The sequence below is a fragment of the Papilio machaon genome, chromosome 8 (genome assembly GCF_912999745.1).
Source record: "Papilio machaon chromosome 8, ilPapMach1.1, whole genome shotgun sequence".
In the NCBI taxonomy this organism is placed as follows: Eukaryota; Metazoa; Arthropoda; class Insecta; order Lepidoptera; family Papilionidae; genus Papilio; species Papilio machaon.
The window spans coordinates 6124345-6143965 of record NC_059993.1 but is presented as its reverse complement, the minus strand read 5'-3'; the positions used below and the strand labels follow the sequence as shown (position 1 = coordinate 6143965).

General features: G+C 34.1%; 1 protein-coding gene across 1 annotated transcript; it reads right to left on the bottom strand.

Annotated features, from left to right (window-relative positions):
* Positions 1–3066: 3066 nt before the first annotated feature.
* On the bottom strand, positions 3067–6728 carry LOC106717419 (retinol dehydrogenase 13). The gene is given in 3 exon segments (XM_045679082.1): positions 3067–3285; positions 6022–6584; positions 6587–6728. Coding segments are annotated over 3 exon segments (909 nt in total). The 5' UTR covers positions 6714–6728.
* Positions 6729–19621: the final 12893 nt, after the last annotated feature.

The following is a 19621-nucleotide window of genomic DNA, read 5'->3' as shown; positions in this document are numbered from 1 at the left end:
AAACTAAAATCTATTGCCATATAATTAATCAAAGGACACTAAATTATCATAATGTAGCGGAAAAATACGACAACGATTTGGAACTGAATCCATTGACCGTGACATTTTAATGTGTTTGCAAATTTATTGACTTATTTGATATTTATTAATATTGATAGAAAAGAATTGTTCCAGAATCATTTTAATTAAATAATCGGAAGTGAATATTACAATGGATTAATTTGTAAGTAAATTATTCAAAGAATTTAAAAAGGTTTAATTATGGAACTATGGCATTAACATAAATACTTCTAACTCCATATTTTAAATTACTTTTACATTAAGATTTTTCCTATTCGAATACCAAATGTTGGTGTTAAGGTGACAAAGATAGTTAAGCGAAGTTCCACGTATTTCCAATTATGTAAATAGACTTTTAAAACTAAATACTTTACATGATAACCCCTTTGGGTGCCTAAAACTTTTTAATACTCAATTATCCGCTTGATAAAATGTTACCGCAAGAGGGCGGTAAGCTGCTAATGAGCCAGCCGCATCTTACGGCTACGTTAAGCCTTTTAATTGTTGAACTTGAGCTTTCGGCTTTGCCAAAAGTAAATTAAGAAAGAAATTCTCACAATGAAAACGGAAAAAGTTCATTTAAAAGCTTACCTTTTGCATTCTCAGTCGCTTCTTGAAATTACGTCGCTGGGGTATCTTTTCAGTTACGTAAATTTCATTCATTATTCACCTTTAATGATTACTAAGAGACCTAATATCAAGTAATTGAAACTCAATTATTTCTACACGATAATTTTAATAAATAATGGATTAAGTAATTATGTTCTTTTGGTTATCTTAAAAATTCGTTAAGCCCAATTTTCTCCCAAAGCCAAAACTGGCTAGCCTGTGTGGGTTTACGAGATAAAGTTCGATTATTGGTAGTCGTTTGTTTTTTCTCGTTTATTTTTATGTAATTTAAAGAGTATTCTAAATCTTCAAAGATGATCAATATAATATATACTTTAGTCTTGTTTGATCAATATAATATATTGATCAAACAAGACTAAAGTACTTATATGCATAAGACTCACAAATTAAATTATTATTTAATTTATATAAATCTTTTTATTAAAAGATTTATGTAAATTTATAAACTATTGTAACCATTATACCTACTCATATTTTAACCACTTGTGACCTATTAAAAGTTATAATAAATCGCTCGGTTAAACCCACGTCATGAGCATTTTAATTGAGTTCTGGCGCCCCAACGTAATAATTTAATATTTTACTACTTTTTCATTTACTATAAAGTTTGAATTGTTTTTACGTTTAGTTTTTTTTAAAGAGTAATCTTCCACCATTATTATATAGTACAAGTAAAATGAACTTATTTCCACTCTCATCTGACATTTCTACATAATATTCGTGAGAACGTTTTCGTAATGTCATCTATAATATTTGTAAAATAAAATAGTAAAATTTGTGTAGTGTCCCTACCGGAAGTAAAGTACACCAACAGATCTCATACAAATTTTGACATGTTTTATCGATAACGTCATGAAGGCGCGTGTCTCAAATATTCGTGCCAGGCCCTCTGTTTTTGTACTATGAAAATATAAAAATGAAGTGAATTACCTCAGATGCAGGTTAGTATTGTGTTCTCTCGTTGCTGAAATCTGAGATTACAATTAGCGTAAGTATTCAAATTACTTTTTTAAAAGAATTCTTTTCATAATAAAAACATCATTCGTTTTATAAGCAAAATGTTGCTATAAAAATTCAGCGCCAGCTCTAAGCATTACGTTAAGAGTCACGTAAGCGTAAAATCATAAACGATAGGTGTGTGACGCTGACAGTTGTAAATTGCTAAGCGCCGAATACGCTTTTTGCGTGTACGATGTCAGCTTCACCCTTTGGGTCGCAGGCGTGAAAATTCCACGACGTCATTCGACAGGTATTGAATAAGGGATTCGGTGTTACACATGGTCACCTTTCATCTGCCTGGCTGAATATGAGGACTAGTGATCAAATAAGTATTCACTGGAGCAAGAATTCAATATAACTATTGATCAGTATGTATATATAAGTGTAAATCTTTTTAATTTTTCTCCGTCAGCCAACAATATAATAGCAAAAGGCCTCCTTTTTAATAATAAACACAAAATGTTAAACTTAAATGTTAACTACTTAGACTTGCTCACGAGGTTACCATATGACATATGAAATCTACTAACATTATTCTGATAGTTGTATCGGTGTAAGCACTAACTGTGAAGAACTTTGATCAACATTTTAAGAAGCTACATAGTTGGATTAAGGACTCGATACAAAAAGCAGTTATTATAGTAACCGCGCATACTAAGGAGGTTCTTTTCTCTCCAGCCCTTACCAATGGTTACTTAAGTCATGTTATTCCGCAGCACTTACTGCACTATTATATACAATATAATAATTATAATATGTAATAAAATATTATATAATATAATGTATTATACGCGAATGTTTTAATAAGGTATATTTGAATTATTATTTATAATTAATTATTTGAATCATCATCATCATCATCAGCTTACGTCCCCAACAAGTGGCTTGGAGTCCACCCTAGTTAAGTCAGGAGTGATTAAGCAATAGTCAACTATGCTGGCTCAGTGCAGGTTGATTCACTTGACACATGTCTATGAATTTCTTCGTAGATATGTGCAGTTTCCATCACGATTTCTAATTTATTTGAATAAATGATTATAAAAAATTAATTTATTAAACGCCGTACACACACACATTACATTGTGCAATTCAACGTGCAATTCATTAGGATAATAACATGAAGTGAAGAAACAGAACAATATACTTACAACAATAACAAAAATCAGGGAATGAAATAATCAATATAGTGCATCTATGAATCTACAAATCTTCCATTTCCTCGTCTAATTCAGGTTTATGCAACCTTATGAAATAGATGGTCTATTTTATGAGACGTCTACCTGCCATGTCACGTAAACAGAAATGAGGAATGAAATTAAACTGTCCATAAAATAACTAAATATCTATTTAAGTTAACAATTATTAAACTTAAGATCGTTATGATAAGTTTACCAATTTCTCCGATTGTATCCACAATTTTTTTGCTAAATTTAGATCTTGTGATAACTTTGAAGGTTTCTTCACTTTACAATTACTAAAATATAGGCCACTTTTACCGGCCACTTCAGGCGATACCGCTAAATACACCGATGTCTGTGAAGCCTCCCACGAATCTTGGAACAGGAAATTAATACTCTTCAGCACAGTATTTCTAATGTTACGTAATATTGAATGTTACGTAATATTGAGGTGATACATGAGCTTCACTCAGATCACCGACCAGTTTTGCTACAGCTAGGGCCCTCTGCACCGGCTGACCCCCCAATTAAGACAGTCGTTGACTGGCACAAACTTAGTGCCAGGCTCAAAGACATTAACTCCCCACATCTAAACGACATCCCCGACATAATTAATTCTGATAACGATATGGGCGTCGCGATCGGCTCTCTAACAAGTCATATCCAAACTGTCATCAAGGACTGCTCTAGGCAAATGCCAGAGTCAGACAATCAACGCTGGGCACTACCACCAGATGCCAGAGACTTGTTGAGACGCAAGAACGCGGCTACCCGAGCTCACGATTTGTATCCCACTGAATCGAACCGAAAACAGCTACGTAAATTACAGCGTGAAGTAAAAACACGCATAGCTGCCATCCGGAACGAACGGTGGGATTCAACGCTTCGAAATATAAAGCCATCACACTTAGCATTCTGGAAGCTTCCCAAGTCACTTAAAGGCGACACGTACTCAACGATGCCGCCATTGTCACGCCCAAATACAACACCAGCTATGTTGGACGAAGAGAAAGCCGAATGTCTTGCCGACAGCCTCGAGGCCCAGTGTTCCCCCAGTAGCCTACCGGTCGACCCTGACCACCTACGGAAGGTGGACAGCGAGGTCGACCGGAGGAAAAACGAACCCCTTCTCGACTCAATTCCTCCGGTTACTAGCGACGAAGTCGAGAAATTAATTAAAAATCTACGTCCACGCAAAGCTCCCGGCTCAGATGGCATCACCAATAGGGTGGCGAAACTATTTCCAGTTGCCATTATACAACTTCTCGTAGCCATTTACAATGCGGCAATGACCAAAGGCGTCTTTCCCAGCGAGTGGAAGGACGCTGAAGTCATAGGGTTCCTCAAACCCTCAAAGCCGCCTTCCAATCCCACGTCTTATCGCCCCATAAGCCTTCTCAAAACCCTTGGGAAGATTTATGAAAGATTAATATTAGCTCGCCTTCGCATCTTTATGGACACAAAAGGCATGCCTATTGCAGAACAGTTTGGCTTTCGCGCCAAACATTCATGCACCAATCAAGTGCACCGCATCACGGAGCACATACTTGTCAAACGCCAACGTGGCCTTAGCACCGGAGCTATCTTCCTCGACGTAGCGAAAGCGTTCGATAAAGTATGGCACAACGGGCTTATATACAAGCTATATGAGTACGGAGTACCCGACCGTCTCGTATGCATAATACGAGACTTCCTAAGTAATCGCACGTTTCGCTACCGCGTCGAGGGAGTGTGCTCACAATTGCACCCCGTTCGAGCCGGGGTGCCCCAAGGTTCGGTGTTAGGGCCAGTTCTCTTTACCCTATACACCAATGACATTCCCCGCGTACACGGTGTAGAGCTAGCTCTATTCGCCGATGACACCTGCGTATACACATCTGGTCGTTCCCCCGATGCTATATGTCGACGTCTCCAAACCGCTGCCAACACGTTAGGTGCTTGGTTTCGGAAATGGAGGATCGAAATTAATCCTAGCAAAAGCGCGGCACTATACTTTTCACGCCAGAAAGGTGCTGCTCTTCCGTCTATTAAACTCATGGACAGCCCAATACCTTGGGAAGACCAAGTTAAATACCTAGGTGTCACACTTGACACTAAACTTAACTTCTCCGCTCACGTGACCCGGGTCAGGAACCGCGCGGCTTTCATCCTAGGTCGTCTTTCCGCGTTAATTAATAGAAAGAGTAAAATGTCCCTTCGGAACAAGGTGACACTCTATAAATCAGTAGTTCGTCCCGTCATGACGTATGCTAGTCCGGTATTCGCGCACATCGCCCCGAAACAAATACATCGACTTCAGGTGATTCAGAATAGATTCTTGCGCAGAGCCACGGGAGCCCCGTGGTACATGCGCAACAGCAATCTTCATATAGACTTGGACTTGCCCACCATTGCCCAACACCTGAAGTTGGCGTCGCGTCGTTATTTTGACTCTGCCGTCGGTCATCCAAATCCGCTAGTTGTAGGTGCCGCCACCTACAATCCAATCGCGCTCGGTAAGTTTCGTCGGGATTATCGCAGACCTAGGCACGTTCTTGACTTTCAAGACGATGCAATTACTATCGCCCAGGCTAAGCTCAAACATCACAAACAGATCACACGCCGCAGTCGCTGTCGGCTGCGACAATCATTCTCGCGATACGGCCTCATAGCAGGCAGGTTTTCACCTATTAATAGTAGAAGCGTTGCTGGAGTTTCTTCCGCCACTTCTTCTCCCAGCGCTAACGCTTTCCGAAGTGGTAGTAATGTTAGCTGTATTAATAATAGCAATCAGATAATAGCAACCGATCAAGCCGAGGTTCGGCCCTCTCGGGCACCCTTGAATCGGAATGCTAAACGCGTAATGAGTGACAGCCCAAGCCGAGGTCCCCTCTTGGGGGCCCTTGCGCCCAGTCACTCCATGGAGCGTCCACCGAAGCGACCTAAGAGCTCGGTGACCTCCCAATCCGGTAATAATAACGAAGTAACAGCCCGAGCCGAGGCTCCTGAGGGAGCCCTCGAGCCCAGTTACTCATAAACGAGGTTTAGGCTAAGCGCCATCTGCGCCCGGCCACCTCAAGTCCGGTGAAACTGTAAATGCCTCCTCAAGGCAAACAGTGACTACTCAGTCACAAAAAAAAAAAAAAAAAAAAAAAAAAAAAAAAATATTTCTAATGAAAGATATCCTAATATTTCTGAAGATGTTTGTCGCTGCAACTCCTGGATGTACAGCATTAGCTGTTACCTCATTATTGTTCAATCTCCGACTTAGCTCTAACGTCATTAGATTAAGATATAATTTGCTATTAGCATATACCAAGTAGTCACTCCAATACTTTTCCATATTTAAATTATCAAAATCCATTAAACCGTAATGATGCATTACCGATGACACATTTATTATGCGACTTGGAGCAGAAGATTTTAGGAGGGGCAACAATAAATATGTAAGTAGAAACGAACCGAAATAGTTAACTTGCATTCCTTTGTGTAGTCCATCTTTGGTTTTATTGTTTCCAAGACCACCGGCCGCTGCATTATTGATAAGAACATCTAAACGCTCTTCTTTTTTCATAATCGTCGCACAGAATTCACGAACTGATTGTAGCGATGCTAAATCTAATAATTCATAGTTAACATTCGGATTTCCAGTGGATTTGATGATTTCTTCCTTAGCTGCTGCGCCTCGGATTGCACTTCGACATGCGATTATCACTTTAGCACCTCGATCTGCTAAATTTTTGCAGTTTCTAAACCGATTCCACTATTCCCACCAGTTACTATCACCACTTTACCAACCATGTGTGCACTTGAACGACATATTCCTAAAGTCAATTTTTCATAGATTTTTATGATCATTCCTAACATAACTGCACAACATAAAATAAGAATAATTAAAAGTAATAACATTTTAGTGTATTAGAAGAATATAATTTTATAATTTTTAACTTTTAATAATTAACACCTGGTGCGTCTGATAATATTAAAGCCGTTAATAGAACAGTACGATTGATTGCCTACTGCGCGTGATAGTATGTTTGATAAAAAAATAAAACGGTTAATATATTGATAAATATGAGAACGAAGTTAAAGATAAGGAGAGTCATTTCAGTTTCAATGCCACATCAATAACATATAAATTAACATATTTATAATGAACTAGCTTTTATTCGCGACTCCGTCCGCGCGTAATAAAAAATAGAAAACGAGGTAAAAATTATCTTATGCCAGTTTCCTGGTTCTAAGCTACCTGCCCACCAATTTTCAGTCAAATCAATTCAGCCGTTCTTGAGTTGTAAATAGTGTAACTAAAACGACTTTCTTTTATATATATAGATGTTCTATATATCACTGGCAGTTGTCTACGTTAGAATTTAACGATAGAATCTACTTTGGCAACTCTTACACTACATGTAAAAATGTACTTCTCTGTCGTTCGTAAGTATGTTGAGCTGAGGTAATGAAAATACTTAACCGTTTTATACCTTAAAGCTCTTTAATGTTTCAGAAGTCATTTAACTGCTCGATAAAATCACGTCGCCAACGACAAGCACCCTGCTAATGAGAGGGTCACGCTTAACGGCACTGTTAAGACTTTAATTGTACAACTTGAGCTAGGCATTGCCTGCTGGCAATTATTGACTAAAGGTACTCTTACCTGAGGGATTAGTTTGAATAATGCCTAGTCTAGTCAACTAATTTTTAATACAAAAACTTACATCATAAAATTTAAATATTAGAAAATCTAATAACAATTTATTTTTGTACTATATCTTTTTTGAGAACTGCGTTTACTACGATTTTAAAAAAGAATTTGGAGGAGTACACCGGTAGGTTTCAGCCAAGCAATAGATGGATGAATTGAGTGAAAGGTGAAATGATTAAGACGGCACATCGAAATGACGGAAGAGAGTTCATCTGGAAGTTAAAACCGATATGATTTTTATAAGGACAGGCGAATGATAACTAATTGTAGGACCTTTTTATATGAAAACGTGAAATATATTGTTAAAACTAACTTAGGCAGTCTTTAACAGCACTACTCCAATTTTAACGGTATACAGGATGTATTGTAATTTGCCATAACTTACACTTTTTAAAGCATAATACAGCCCTTATTAGTCCCAAAATTTTGGAGCCCTATAAAGCTTGCAACTGCAACATAAATAGGTCACCTCAACATCAAAGAATGCTGATGTAACCTCTTTTCGTTTTCTTCGTATAAGAGGAGTGCATGCTTTTTTACCTGTATTGTAAGTAAAGTAACTTTTGATGATTTTGATGATGATTGAACATCAAAAACTATTAAAAAATTAGCTATTATTTGATTTAAAATCAAAAATAAAGCGGCCTATAATTGCCGATGCGGAGTGTTGCAATGATATTTCATTTTAGAATCTAATACATTAGGTGTTATTATTACCAAAGAAATTCTGAACCTAATTTAGCTGGCCGTGTCTACGGCTGAACTAAATATTACATCTATATTGTATTACGAATTGAATATAACTGACCTCAAAAGATCGTGAACATTTTGTGATACAAACTACAAATAGAATTGACAGTTTTAAAATGTATCGCGAATGAAAACTTTAATCAGAATCAGTTGAATTTATTACAGTTTCAGGAAATCGGGACATTATCATTTTATCACTTCCGATATTTATAATATTATCATTTAATAGAGCAAAGATGTTTTTTTCAAAAATATTATCAGTCATATAAGGAAACTAATACAACTTTGGAAGCATTTTAATTACTTCATTCACATAACATAGGAAGAATTTTAGTCGAGCAAATTATAATCGAGTTCAATATCATGAAGAATAATCACAGTTCAACTTCAAATAAATCGTGAGCTATAACCGATTTGCCCGGTTAATTATAACATAGTTGTGATTGAGCACTCAACTATAGCACAAATGTACGGATGTAATTACGATTGTATTTCACGGCAAATGTGTCCCACGCACGAATCCTAACTAATATTCATTAAAAGTGACTACAAAAGCAATGTTAATGACAGTTTATTGGACAAAATTCATTCCATTGCAAGGGAGGGAATTGGAGCAGTTTCTAAATAATATTTTTGTTTTTACCATAGAAATTAATAAAATTTTAAAACACAGATATTTTCAATGTTCAGTGATGGAAAAAGGGGGTGGCTCAGCTTCGCCAACACCGGTTAGGATAAAGTGTCGAGCTGGTTTTCAGCCACCCCCCCCCCCTTCCCAAGATGAAAAAGAAAGAACATATAGTCGATGTTCGCTGTACGCTAGTTATAAAAAATTGTATAGGTTATGAATTATGATGTAAATTGTGTTATAAATGGGATAAATGACATACAAACAAATAAACTGTCTGGTCATCTACACAGAAATCGTGTAATACAACCAATGAGATTTAAATAAATTAATTATAGAGCGGACATTAAGCAAATTTCCCGATCCACGATTTCTTACATTACACAGAGTAATGATTTTTATTTGGAGAATACAGAAAACTAGTGAATCAACTTTAAAAACACTATTAGCAATAAAAGTATTTTTATAAGAGTAATTTAGGCTACAAAATTATTTAAATTTGTGTGTGTGTGAAGTTGTTACATAAATGTCCCCACGTACTTTAAGATTAAAAGTTTTGTCATACAAAACTCTGTAACATCATAACACTAGCCTTTATAACTCTGTAACCACTGACTTCGCAATTTTACATATAATTTATGCCCGTCTAGGAAATCTTTAAATATTTTAGTACTTACATTACTTCCCTTACTAGTAATTTTACATCTATACATGATTTACAAGTGTCTTCGAACTCGCTAGTGTCAGTTTACCTGAAAAAAAAAAAATGAATATGAATAAATGTGATGGCAATATGTAAAAATATAATTCGCTTCTGTGAAGTTCTAGTTGTTTCGGAAAAATATGGCTTCGATATTTCGTAGATATTGTATAAGTAATTGCAGATTATAGCTGCATATTGAAACAAAGTTCTTTCTACTTTTAATATTAAAATCTTCGATGTAATAATTTTTATTCTATATGCTGATTTAGGTTACACATAACGAACACCTGTGTATATTAAATTTTAAATTTATACGAATCTGCATCTAAATTTCACATCTCTGTAAAATACTTTTTTACTGAATGTATCTTAGTTTTATAAAATGAATCTCAAAATAGGTCAGGATATTAAGACTACAAGCGATCACAACGAAAATGGTTACACTGCAAGGCTAAGTACTCTTTTGCCCCTTTCCATTATCTCTGCTTGATAGTGATTTTCCCTTCTAATTCCAATGAAAAACAATATTCACCTGAATTCGGACAAAAAAAGAAACAAATTTTCTAGTTGTTCCCATTTAAAAGTGGTATACGTTACACTAATTAATTACTTAACTTCCTACGTTTTCGAGAAGTCTCTATAAATCTCTCTAGATGCTTCCGTCTTTAAAAATATTCACCTATTTTTTATTACAATAACAAATGCTACTAAAATAATACCAAATGAAAAGTGCATCACATTTGTATACTACTATGGCTGTGGTTTTTGTTCATTATAAGAGTTATTCGCACTCATCTCTCTTGAGACAATTCAAATGACAGTGAGTTTAAAGCGCCATTTTTCTTTTTCATCAGCGCAAGCAGTGCGACTCTACAAGAAACAAAAGCCGAATGCGGATGCCTACATATTTTGATATATTTTGCTTTTGTGCTATTTTCCTTTTTATGATTTTTTTCAACATTCGTTATAAATTAAAGAAACATTTCGAGAATTTGGATGTTAAATCCTTTATTTGAAAAAAAACTTGAGAGCACATTTTATTTCTATGAATTTTCGTTACATATTGTCACGTCGTTGCCATGGTGAAGTAGCGCTCATTCGTCGTTAACATACCTACTATACCAAAAAGTGTCGTGACAACTTTTCGTAAGAATTTTTTCCGTCTAGCCCCCTTTCACAACGCGCGATAAGGAACTTCGTTCCAATATAAAAACTTTATACTAAGCTCAAAATCTTATATCGAAGCATTAAAATGTTACTAAGAAATTGTTACTCTCAATTTTTGGCAAAAATCTAGTGGTTCAGAGTTCAGACTATTTACAGCTAACTGATTATAAGTTGAAACAGGTTCCTGTTTTAAAACGAGAAACGATTATTTGAAAACTTTTTAAATTGGATTTAATATATTTAATATAAATATACCTATACAATAGAATGAATACATATCAAACCGAACGCAAGTGATAGACGAGGCGGCGTGAAGAATGGCACCATTCATATGTTGAGCGAAACCATTGTGTTATGAAATATGTTTTCTTAGCAACCAATCTTATCTTTCTTTTATGTTTTTTTCGTATTTACACATTGACTATATACTTATGTTACAGTTGCATTAAACTATTTCGACAATTAGTTGCTAATTAAAGAAATGAACTCGAAAGACATAAACTCTATAATACTTCGTGGAAGGATACGAATCGATGACATTCCGTTTAGGCACATAATGACAATAGATAGTACAAGACGTTTAGGTTTCAGATATAACTAGTTACAAACGCACCGTAATGGATAGTCGCCTTTTGTGTAGAATTACATATGTGTCCTATTTCCACTACAGCGATTGTGATGAATATGAAATCTAGAAGAAAATTGAAAATAGAGACAATATGACGAAGATTTATTAAAAAATGACATGTGGTTCCAAATAACATTTCTATGGTTTTCAATATTTCTATTCGAAGAAAAATAAAATCAATTGAATCCTGTATTAACAATCACCCTGTACAAAGTTTTTTTTTTTTTATAAAAGACGCTTTAACTGAACTTAAAATCATAATGTCACTTTCAAAATAACAAACGTTGAATAGAAAAGAGTTTATGTAACAAATAAGAGTAGCAAGGCTTCGTTTTGTTGAAGGTGTCTAACAATTAAGTAAAAGGAAAATAAGAACAAGAATACTTTTACAACGTTGGTAAAATACATTCTGTTATAAGTCGGTCCTAGGAATAAAAACTCTAACAATATAGATATATTTTTAAAATAACGTTTTTCCTTAGCTGATATCGCTTTTAAATTGATTCGATTTTCTACACTTGTATCAATGAATAGATCAGAGCTGTTTTAATTAAAGAATGTCTTAGTTGCGCAAAAAATAAACGAATTTAAGCGTTCATCAATCAATTAATCCATCCTGAAATATAATGAACGATTAAATAAGAGATTAAATCCCACGTACATTTATTTTTATTAAAGGCAACAATAAGTTCAGCAATTTGAAATACCAATTACGTAGGTTGAACAATGTAGGAGTATAAGCTTTTAAAAATTAATTTAAATAAAATAATAAAATAAAATTTAAATTAAAATTATTTTAAAAAGCTTTTAAAAAACAAAAGCTTCTGTTTTTAGAAGTAAAGTATTACGAAATAACAATAGATATATCTCAAAATAAAACATAAAATATTGGTGTATTAACCCTTAAGGGTTGATTTATTCAATTACATATTATTAAAATTTCAGCTGCTTTCTTTATCGTCTCATATTTTTTGTAGAAAAAAGGTTAAACTAAAAATTTATTTCCAAATTATTTACAATTTTTTAATTTTTTTTTTTCAATTTGATTTTAATTTTTCAAGTTTGATTATTGCTTCGCTACAGTATGTCCACAAATATTAACGTGACAAAGAGAGAGTTCATAACCACTTAATTATTGACATCAAATTAAAAATTCCTTCTCTCACGCAGAGTTATACTTTTAAAATAAAATCTTATCTCTTTCCATGATGAGAAATCTTCAACTGTCAAAGAAAAATATATTTAATTTATAACAACTTTTCTTTGTATTGATATAAAAGGAACATGTTCAACTTGAAGTTAAAGTAACAAATTACATTATAACTACACGAGTGACGGTAAATTAAATGAATTCCACGTACCGGTCTGGATTCAGTGCGGTCGTTTTATTTGCTCATTCATTTTGAACGCGGCACATCTGATTTACAAAGCCGTGCTCTGCATCGCCTTATTATAAGTACGCTATAAAATATCCCTTATTTATATAAATTTAAAAGCTACTTTTCTGTTCAATAGTTTCGTTATTATTGAATCATCTGTAGCGTTAATTACTTAAGCAGTCCGTTATTGTTGTTTTCCTAAAGTAAACTTTACCGGGATAAAATAACGACAGAAGAAAAATTATCTGTATTACTCAAAAAGTTTTTTAATAAAACATGTGTTTTGAACCTTTGACCGCTTGTGATTAATACGGACGTCAAAATGTGTGAATTTTATGTAATAAGTGTTTCTTCGAGTCTAAAATTTTGTACATTTTATTACGTTATTATTAATTGAAACACTGAGTCTTGAAAAGTGTACTTATACAATATGTATACTTACATATACAAGTTCTTTTATAAATATTAATTATTTTAGGAAAATACAAAATGTAAAATAATTTTGTACGAACGTTTAATTAGCTTAATTAGAGAAATATCAAATAATTTCGAATAAAATAATTCCAAAGTTATTAACCGCCAATTATTATCAAAATGGTTCCAAATTGATTAACCAATTTGAACAATTCGTTTGAAAAGGGATGAATGAAAATTCAAAATCATTAGTCTTTGATACTTCGAAATAATTGCTCTTGGAAATCATTAAGTATAATTAAAGTAATGATAGCTTCTTGGTTGAGTTTGTACTAAGAAAAATAGAACAACGAATATCGACTCTTATTAACAACGCTTTATTTAGGTTTGCGTTTTCATAACTTTTTTTATATGTTATAATAACAAGAACAATGATAACGTCTAAAAGACCCGTTAAAAACCCACAATAAACCTAAAAAACCGTTTAACCGAAACATAAAAGATATTTATTATAAGTAGAATTGCCATAGCCTTCAAATTGTTCAAAAATTCTTCAAAAATAAACACCTGTTAAAGTAAAAAAATGCTACCTGCATTAAAAACTTAAAAAATATTAATAAAATCATACATGTATAGCATTGTAAGCGTGCAAGACTTGGGTATGCACACAAAAGGACAGGGAAAGGCTTGAGGCGTTGGGGATTTGGTATTGGCGATAGATGGAAAAGATTTTTTTAAGTGGAAAAGTCACAAATCAGGAAGTATTAGACAGAATAAAAGAAGGGAGTGCAAATAAAAAAAACAAAAGAGGAAAGACACTACCACATTTGATGTGTCATAGTGACCTCATAACCACAATAATAAAAGAAAAATTAGAAAAGAAAAGAAAAAAGCACCAAGAACCCACTTTCTTGGTTCTTGGTTATTTCGTATCAAGAAGTAAAGAGGATGGCTCAAGAGATTGAGATTGGAAATTATTCCACAAACCAATCTTAATATATATAAATCTCGTGTCACAATGTTTGTCCTCAATGGACTCCTAAACCACTTAACCGATTATAATAAAATTCGCACACCATGTGCAGTTCGATCCAACTTGAGAGATAGGATAGTTTAAATCTCAAATTATAGTCGCAATTTTAATTTATTGCTAATTATTTTTCTATTATTAATTGACAGTCACAATTATCTGTTAACTCCAAATGATTCTAACATATGTCGATACCTTTCGACTGGGTTGAGTAAGTAATCAATAGATGGCGCTGCTATGGTAAATCTACGAACGTGTCATATAAGCTTATTAAATGCGCGCGGACGGAGTCGCGGGCGACAGCTAGTTGTTATATAAAAAGCTTTAAATAATTATTTTCAAATTAGTAGTTTCAGTCTTAAAAAAATCTATATCAGTTTTACACATCTATCTATATATATAAAAGAAAGTCGTGTTAGTTACAATATTTATAACTCAAGATCGCTCGAACTGATTTAGCTGAATATTGGTGGTGAGGTAGCTTAGAACTAGGAGACGGACATAGGAACTTTTTTATCTTGTGTGCAATTTTTTTTTAATCCGCGCGAACGGAGTCGCAGGTAAAAGCTAGTGCATTATAATTAGAAAAATTATAAACAAACAAATCAACACTGAAACATCTTTTCTAAAGTTATCACAACTATATTACAACAACTATATTACAGCATAAAGCTATTACAAATAGTACCACTCGCCAAAATTTTCTTGCAAAGCGAAAGTTTAAGGTGCCTAAACCGAGGGTTAACTCTTCGTTTGCCCAAGGTTTTATGCATTTCTTAGGCCCATATATTTATAACATAATCTTAGGAAAGTGCGACATTAAGCGAGACTCGATATATAAAGCCAAAATAAAATTAAAATCGTGGTTGTTGAAAATATCGTACGAGGACACAGAAGATATTCTTAAAATAGTGTATTGAGTTTATTACTATTTATTTAGTATTAATAATTTAACTTTACTTTAAGACAAATTGCACTTTTGATTTTCTTTAGTTAATTTGTTGCCATCTAACAAATCTTTGATAAAACTTAAGAGCAGGATCCTCGCGATACAGGCTACGCCTAATGCGAGGGTACTGATCAATGCTTATAAAGCAACCCTTTTGTATCCATAAAGATTCTTAGCTTAACTGTTCAATGTAAACTTAAACTTAATTTTTTTTTGGATTGCAATAAATTATTTTTCATTTTTCATTTTTTTTTCATTAAAAAGCGTCACACTCGACGAGCAAGTCTACTTGTTCTGCCCAACAATACAAAAAGTATAACATACGAAGGGAATCAACTTTATAACTCGTTACCTTGATACATTAAACATTTAAGTTCATATAACCAATTTAAATGAAAGCTAGCTCAATACATTTAGATTGTTGTAAAAAAGTAAATTGACAACAAAAACGGCGACCATTTTGTATTATAAATATTGTGCGATATTGATCTCATGTAAGTGACTTTCCTTTCTCTTTTTGAGAATACATTCTTTAAACCTAAACCTAACTTAACTATATCAAACGATTAATTTGAATTATAACAATTAAGTAAGAAGTGCAGATACTTATAATTTTAAGAATTAAACTAAGATTTACTTCCAACATACCGAATACATTAATTGATAAATGCCATATGTTTGTTATTTTCACAAAAATATTCAGTTGTTTACTCATATTTATTGGTAAATCGATATGATTCATTTTATACAATAACCTTCTTAATTTATTACGTGCTTTTATAATGTTTTCACAATAATATGTTATTAAAATTATTGACACAAATTCAATAAATAGATAATACAACAATGACAATGAAACTATAGAATTATCATCAATCTTATGACTATACAAGATGGTCCATGAAGTTACTAAAATAAATATAAATGCAGTACCTAACGTCATTATAATTATGTAATTATAAATTTTATTGATAAATATGAAAGTTTTTCCCACTTTACAATACACACGTGCCAAATCCCGTAGTCTGTTATTTGTATTACAAATTTTCCCAATGAAGTTGATGTTCAATCTTTGTACATTATTTTGTCTAAACATTACATAATTTGGATCATCTGTAAACATACTTAAATAATTATTTATCAATAGTAATCTTTGTTTGAGCATATACAAAAATTGACAAAACACACACAGTTCAATTTTTCTTTGGAAATAAACTAAAGTAAATAATAAAAAGCTAATGCTGATACCATTTTTAGAAGAGTAAACGTAAATAGCCATACACATAATACAAAGGATTAAATATAACGTGAACAATATTTTGCACTGACGGAATGACATTTTATAAACTTTTTGGTCAATACTTGCATGGAGAGAAATATCAATAGAGGCAAACATCTCAATTAATTTTCGATTATATTGGGTTTGCCACAAAATTAATATAAGTGTGGAACTTGCGTATGCAGCCATAATCAACAAGGAAATCGAATAAGATGCTATAAAGATCGCATTAGCAGGAACTATATGATCATGTGCAAAGACGCAGGAAAAGGTGATAATCCATATTGCAGTAATAGCAGCACTAATTATTTTCATTCGCAAATCAATGGAATCGGAAGATTGTTTTCCCAGGCGATATCTGAATAACCCATAACAATATTCAACATACAACAATGGTTTTATACAATTTACTATAGAATCACTAATTTCGTCAACGGCAGAATGTTGATCAATAATCATTTTTCAATAATTTAAAACACCAAACGTGTTTATAAAAATATCTACTCTGCAACGTGTTTGAATGTAGTATGACATCAAATACCACAATACGCGTGTTTTAATTTATTTCCAGTACATAGATAAGAAACTTCAATTCAGTATAATTATTTTTATGTAATACATTTTGATGTTATCTTTACTGAATCATCAATATGGTGTATATTGATTTTGAGACGAATTATTTAGAAACTTATCGAGTTTTATGTATCACAAAACTGTGTAGTTTAATAACCATAACCATGATTTCAACATGAATAAAATCTAATAAGAATATTTCGATATTTCATCTTACTAATTTTATCTTTATATACATGGATGGATTGATGTTTGTTTGAAGGTCTCTCCGGAACGGCTCAAGGGATGGAGAACATAGTCTAGAAGAACAAATGGGCTACTTATTAAGTTTTTTAAAGCCGCGCGGACAGAGTCGCGGGCGAAAGCTAGTCTATACCTATTTTTAGAGAATTATTAGTCAAGATCATCTCGAGCGAATTGCGCGCCAAAGTTCCCCAAACCAAGTGACAGATAGCTGTAGTGAGGCGACGTAAGCGTTGATATTTGACATGTTTAGTGCTGCGCCGATACACCGGCACAGTGTTGATTTTTGTCTCTAACACTATCTATATATATAAAAGAAAGTCGTGTTAGTTACACCTCTAGTCCGGTATTCGCGCACATCGCCCCGAAACAAATACATCGACTTCAGGTGATTCAGAATAGATTCATGCGTAGAGCCACGGGAGCCCCGTGGTACATGCGCAACAGCGATCTCCATATAGACTTGGACTTGCCCACCATTGCCCAACACCTGAAGTTGGCGTCGCGTCGTTATTTTGACTCTGCCGTCGGTCATCCTAATCCGCTAGTTGTAGGTGCCGCCACCTACAATCCAATCGCGCTCGGTAAGTTTCGTCGGGATTATCGTAGACCTAGGCACGTTCTTGACTTTCAAGACGATGCAATTACTATCGCCCAGGCTAAGCTCAAACATCACAAACAGATCACACGCCGCAGTCGATGTCGGCTGCGACAATCATTCTCGCGATACGGCCTCATAGCAGGCAGGTTTTCTCCTATTAATAGTAGAAGCGTTGCTGGAGTTTCTTCCGCCACTTCTTCTCCCAGCGCTAACGCTTTCCGAAGTGGTAGTAATGTTAGCTGTATTAATAATAGCAATCAGATAATAGCAACCGATCAAGCCGAGGTTCGGCCCTCTCGGGCACCCTTGAATCGGAATGCTAAACGCGTAATGAGTGACAGCCCAAGCCGAGGTCCCCTCTCGGGGGCCCTTGCGCCCAGTCACTCCATGGAGCGTCCACCGAAGCGACCTAAGAGCTCGGTGACCTCCCAATCCGGTAATAATAACGAAGTAACAGCCCGAGCCGAGGCTCCTGAGGGAGCCCTCGAGCCTAGTTACTCTTAAACGAGGTTTAGGCTAAGCGCCATCTGCGCCCGGCCACCTCAAGCCCGGTGAAACTGTAAATGCCTCCTCAAGGCAAACAGTGACTACTCAGTCACAAAAAAAAAAAAAAAAAATTAGTTACACCATTTATAACTCAAGAACGGCTGAATCGATTTGACTGAAAATTGGTGGGCAGGTAGCTTAGAACCAGGAATAGGACATAGGATAATTTTTACCCCGTTTTTTTTTTTTTTTTTATTCTGCGCGGACGGAGTCGCGGGAAAAAGCTAGTTTATAATAACAAAAGTGTTTTTTTATGTTAAAAACTTAATAAGTACATGTTTATTCAGGTTCACAAGTAATTGTTTTTAATTTAATAACTGCAATTTGGGACAAATGTTTTTCTTCTGTAGTTTTAATAGGTCATTTTACAATTTAATATCGAAGTATTTTAAGTCAAGTCACGTCTTAAATTTTATCACACCTCGAGTGAAATAATACAAATTCTTTAAATAATACAAAAGATGTACAGACATATTAAAAACCTTTGACTATTAATTGACAGGATGAGTCAAGCTCGCGCATTCCCTCTTGTAAAATAAAAACGATCATACTTCTTATGCTTCATGCACGTGTGCTCGTTTTGTGTAGGTGTATAAATTTTTGAGCCAGCTATACAACGGCGGTCTAATCAGTTTCTACATAGCCAAAGTAGAAGGCATATGACATATAATTTAAATCTAATTCTCCTTTATAAATGGTACTTGACTGCACTAAACTTCGAACTTTGTTCGCGACAGCTCTGAAAATGCCACTTGAAAACCCTCGTTAAATTTTCACGTGTACTCGACGGGGATACTCAACATGCGTTAATTATGACATCTCATTAAAAATAAACATATATTTTTTAGCATCGACGACTATTTCAATCTGTTTATAATAAATTAAAACATAACTTTTAATGAGTATAAAAAAATCATTTTAAATCACATCACCTAAAAGATGTTTCATAGGAAGCACGCTCCGAATAACAATTTGCAAAATATCAATATCTATCTATTGTAAGTCGTAAGGAAGGGCAATGAAAAGCCACACAAGAGTTATGACATATGTCGCAAAATATTCAAGGAACGCAACTGCCAAGGTACAGTCAGCTTCATAAATATAGTGGCAGTCAAGATATCCAAATATATAGGAACACCTAAAGTGATCAATTATATAAGTACAACCAAAGTTATCAAAT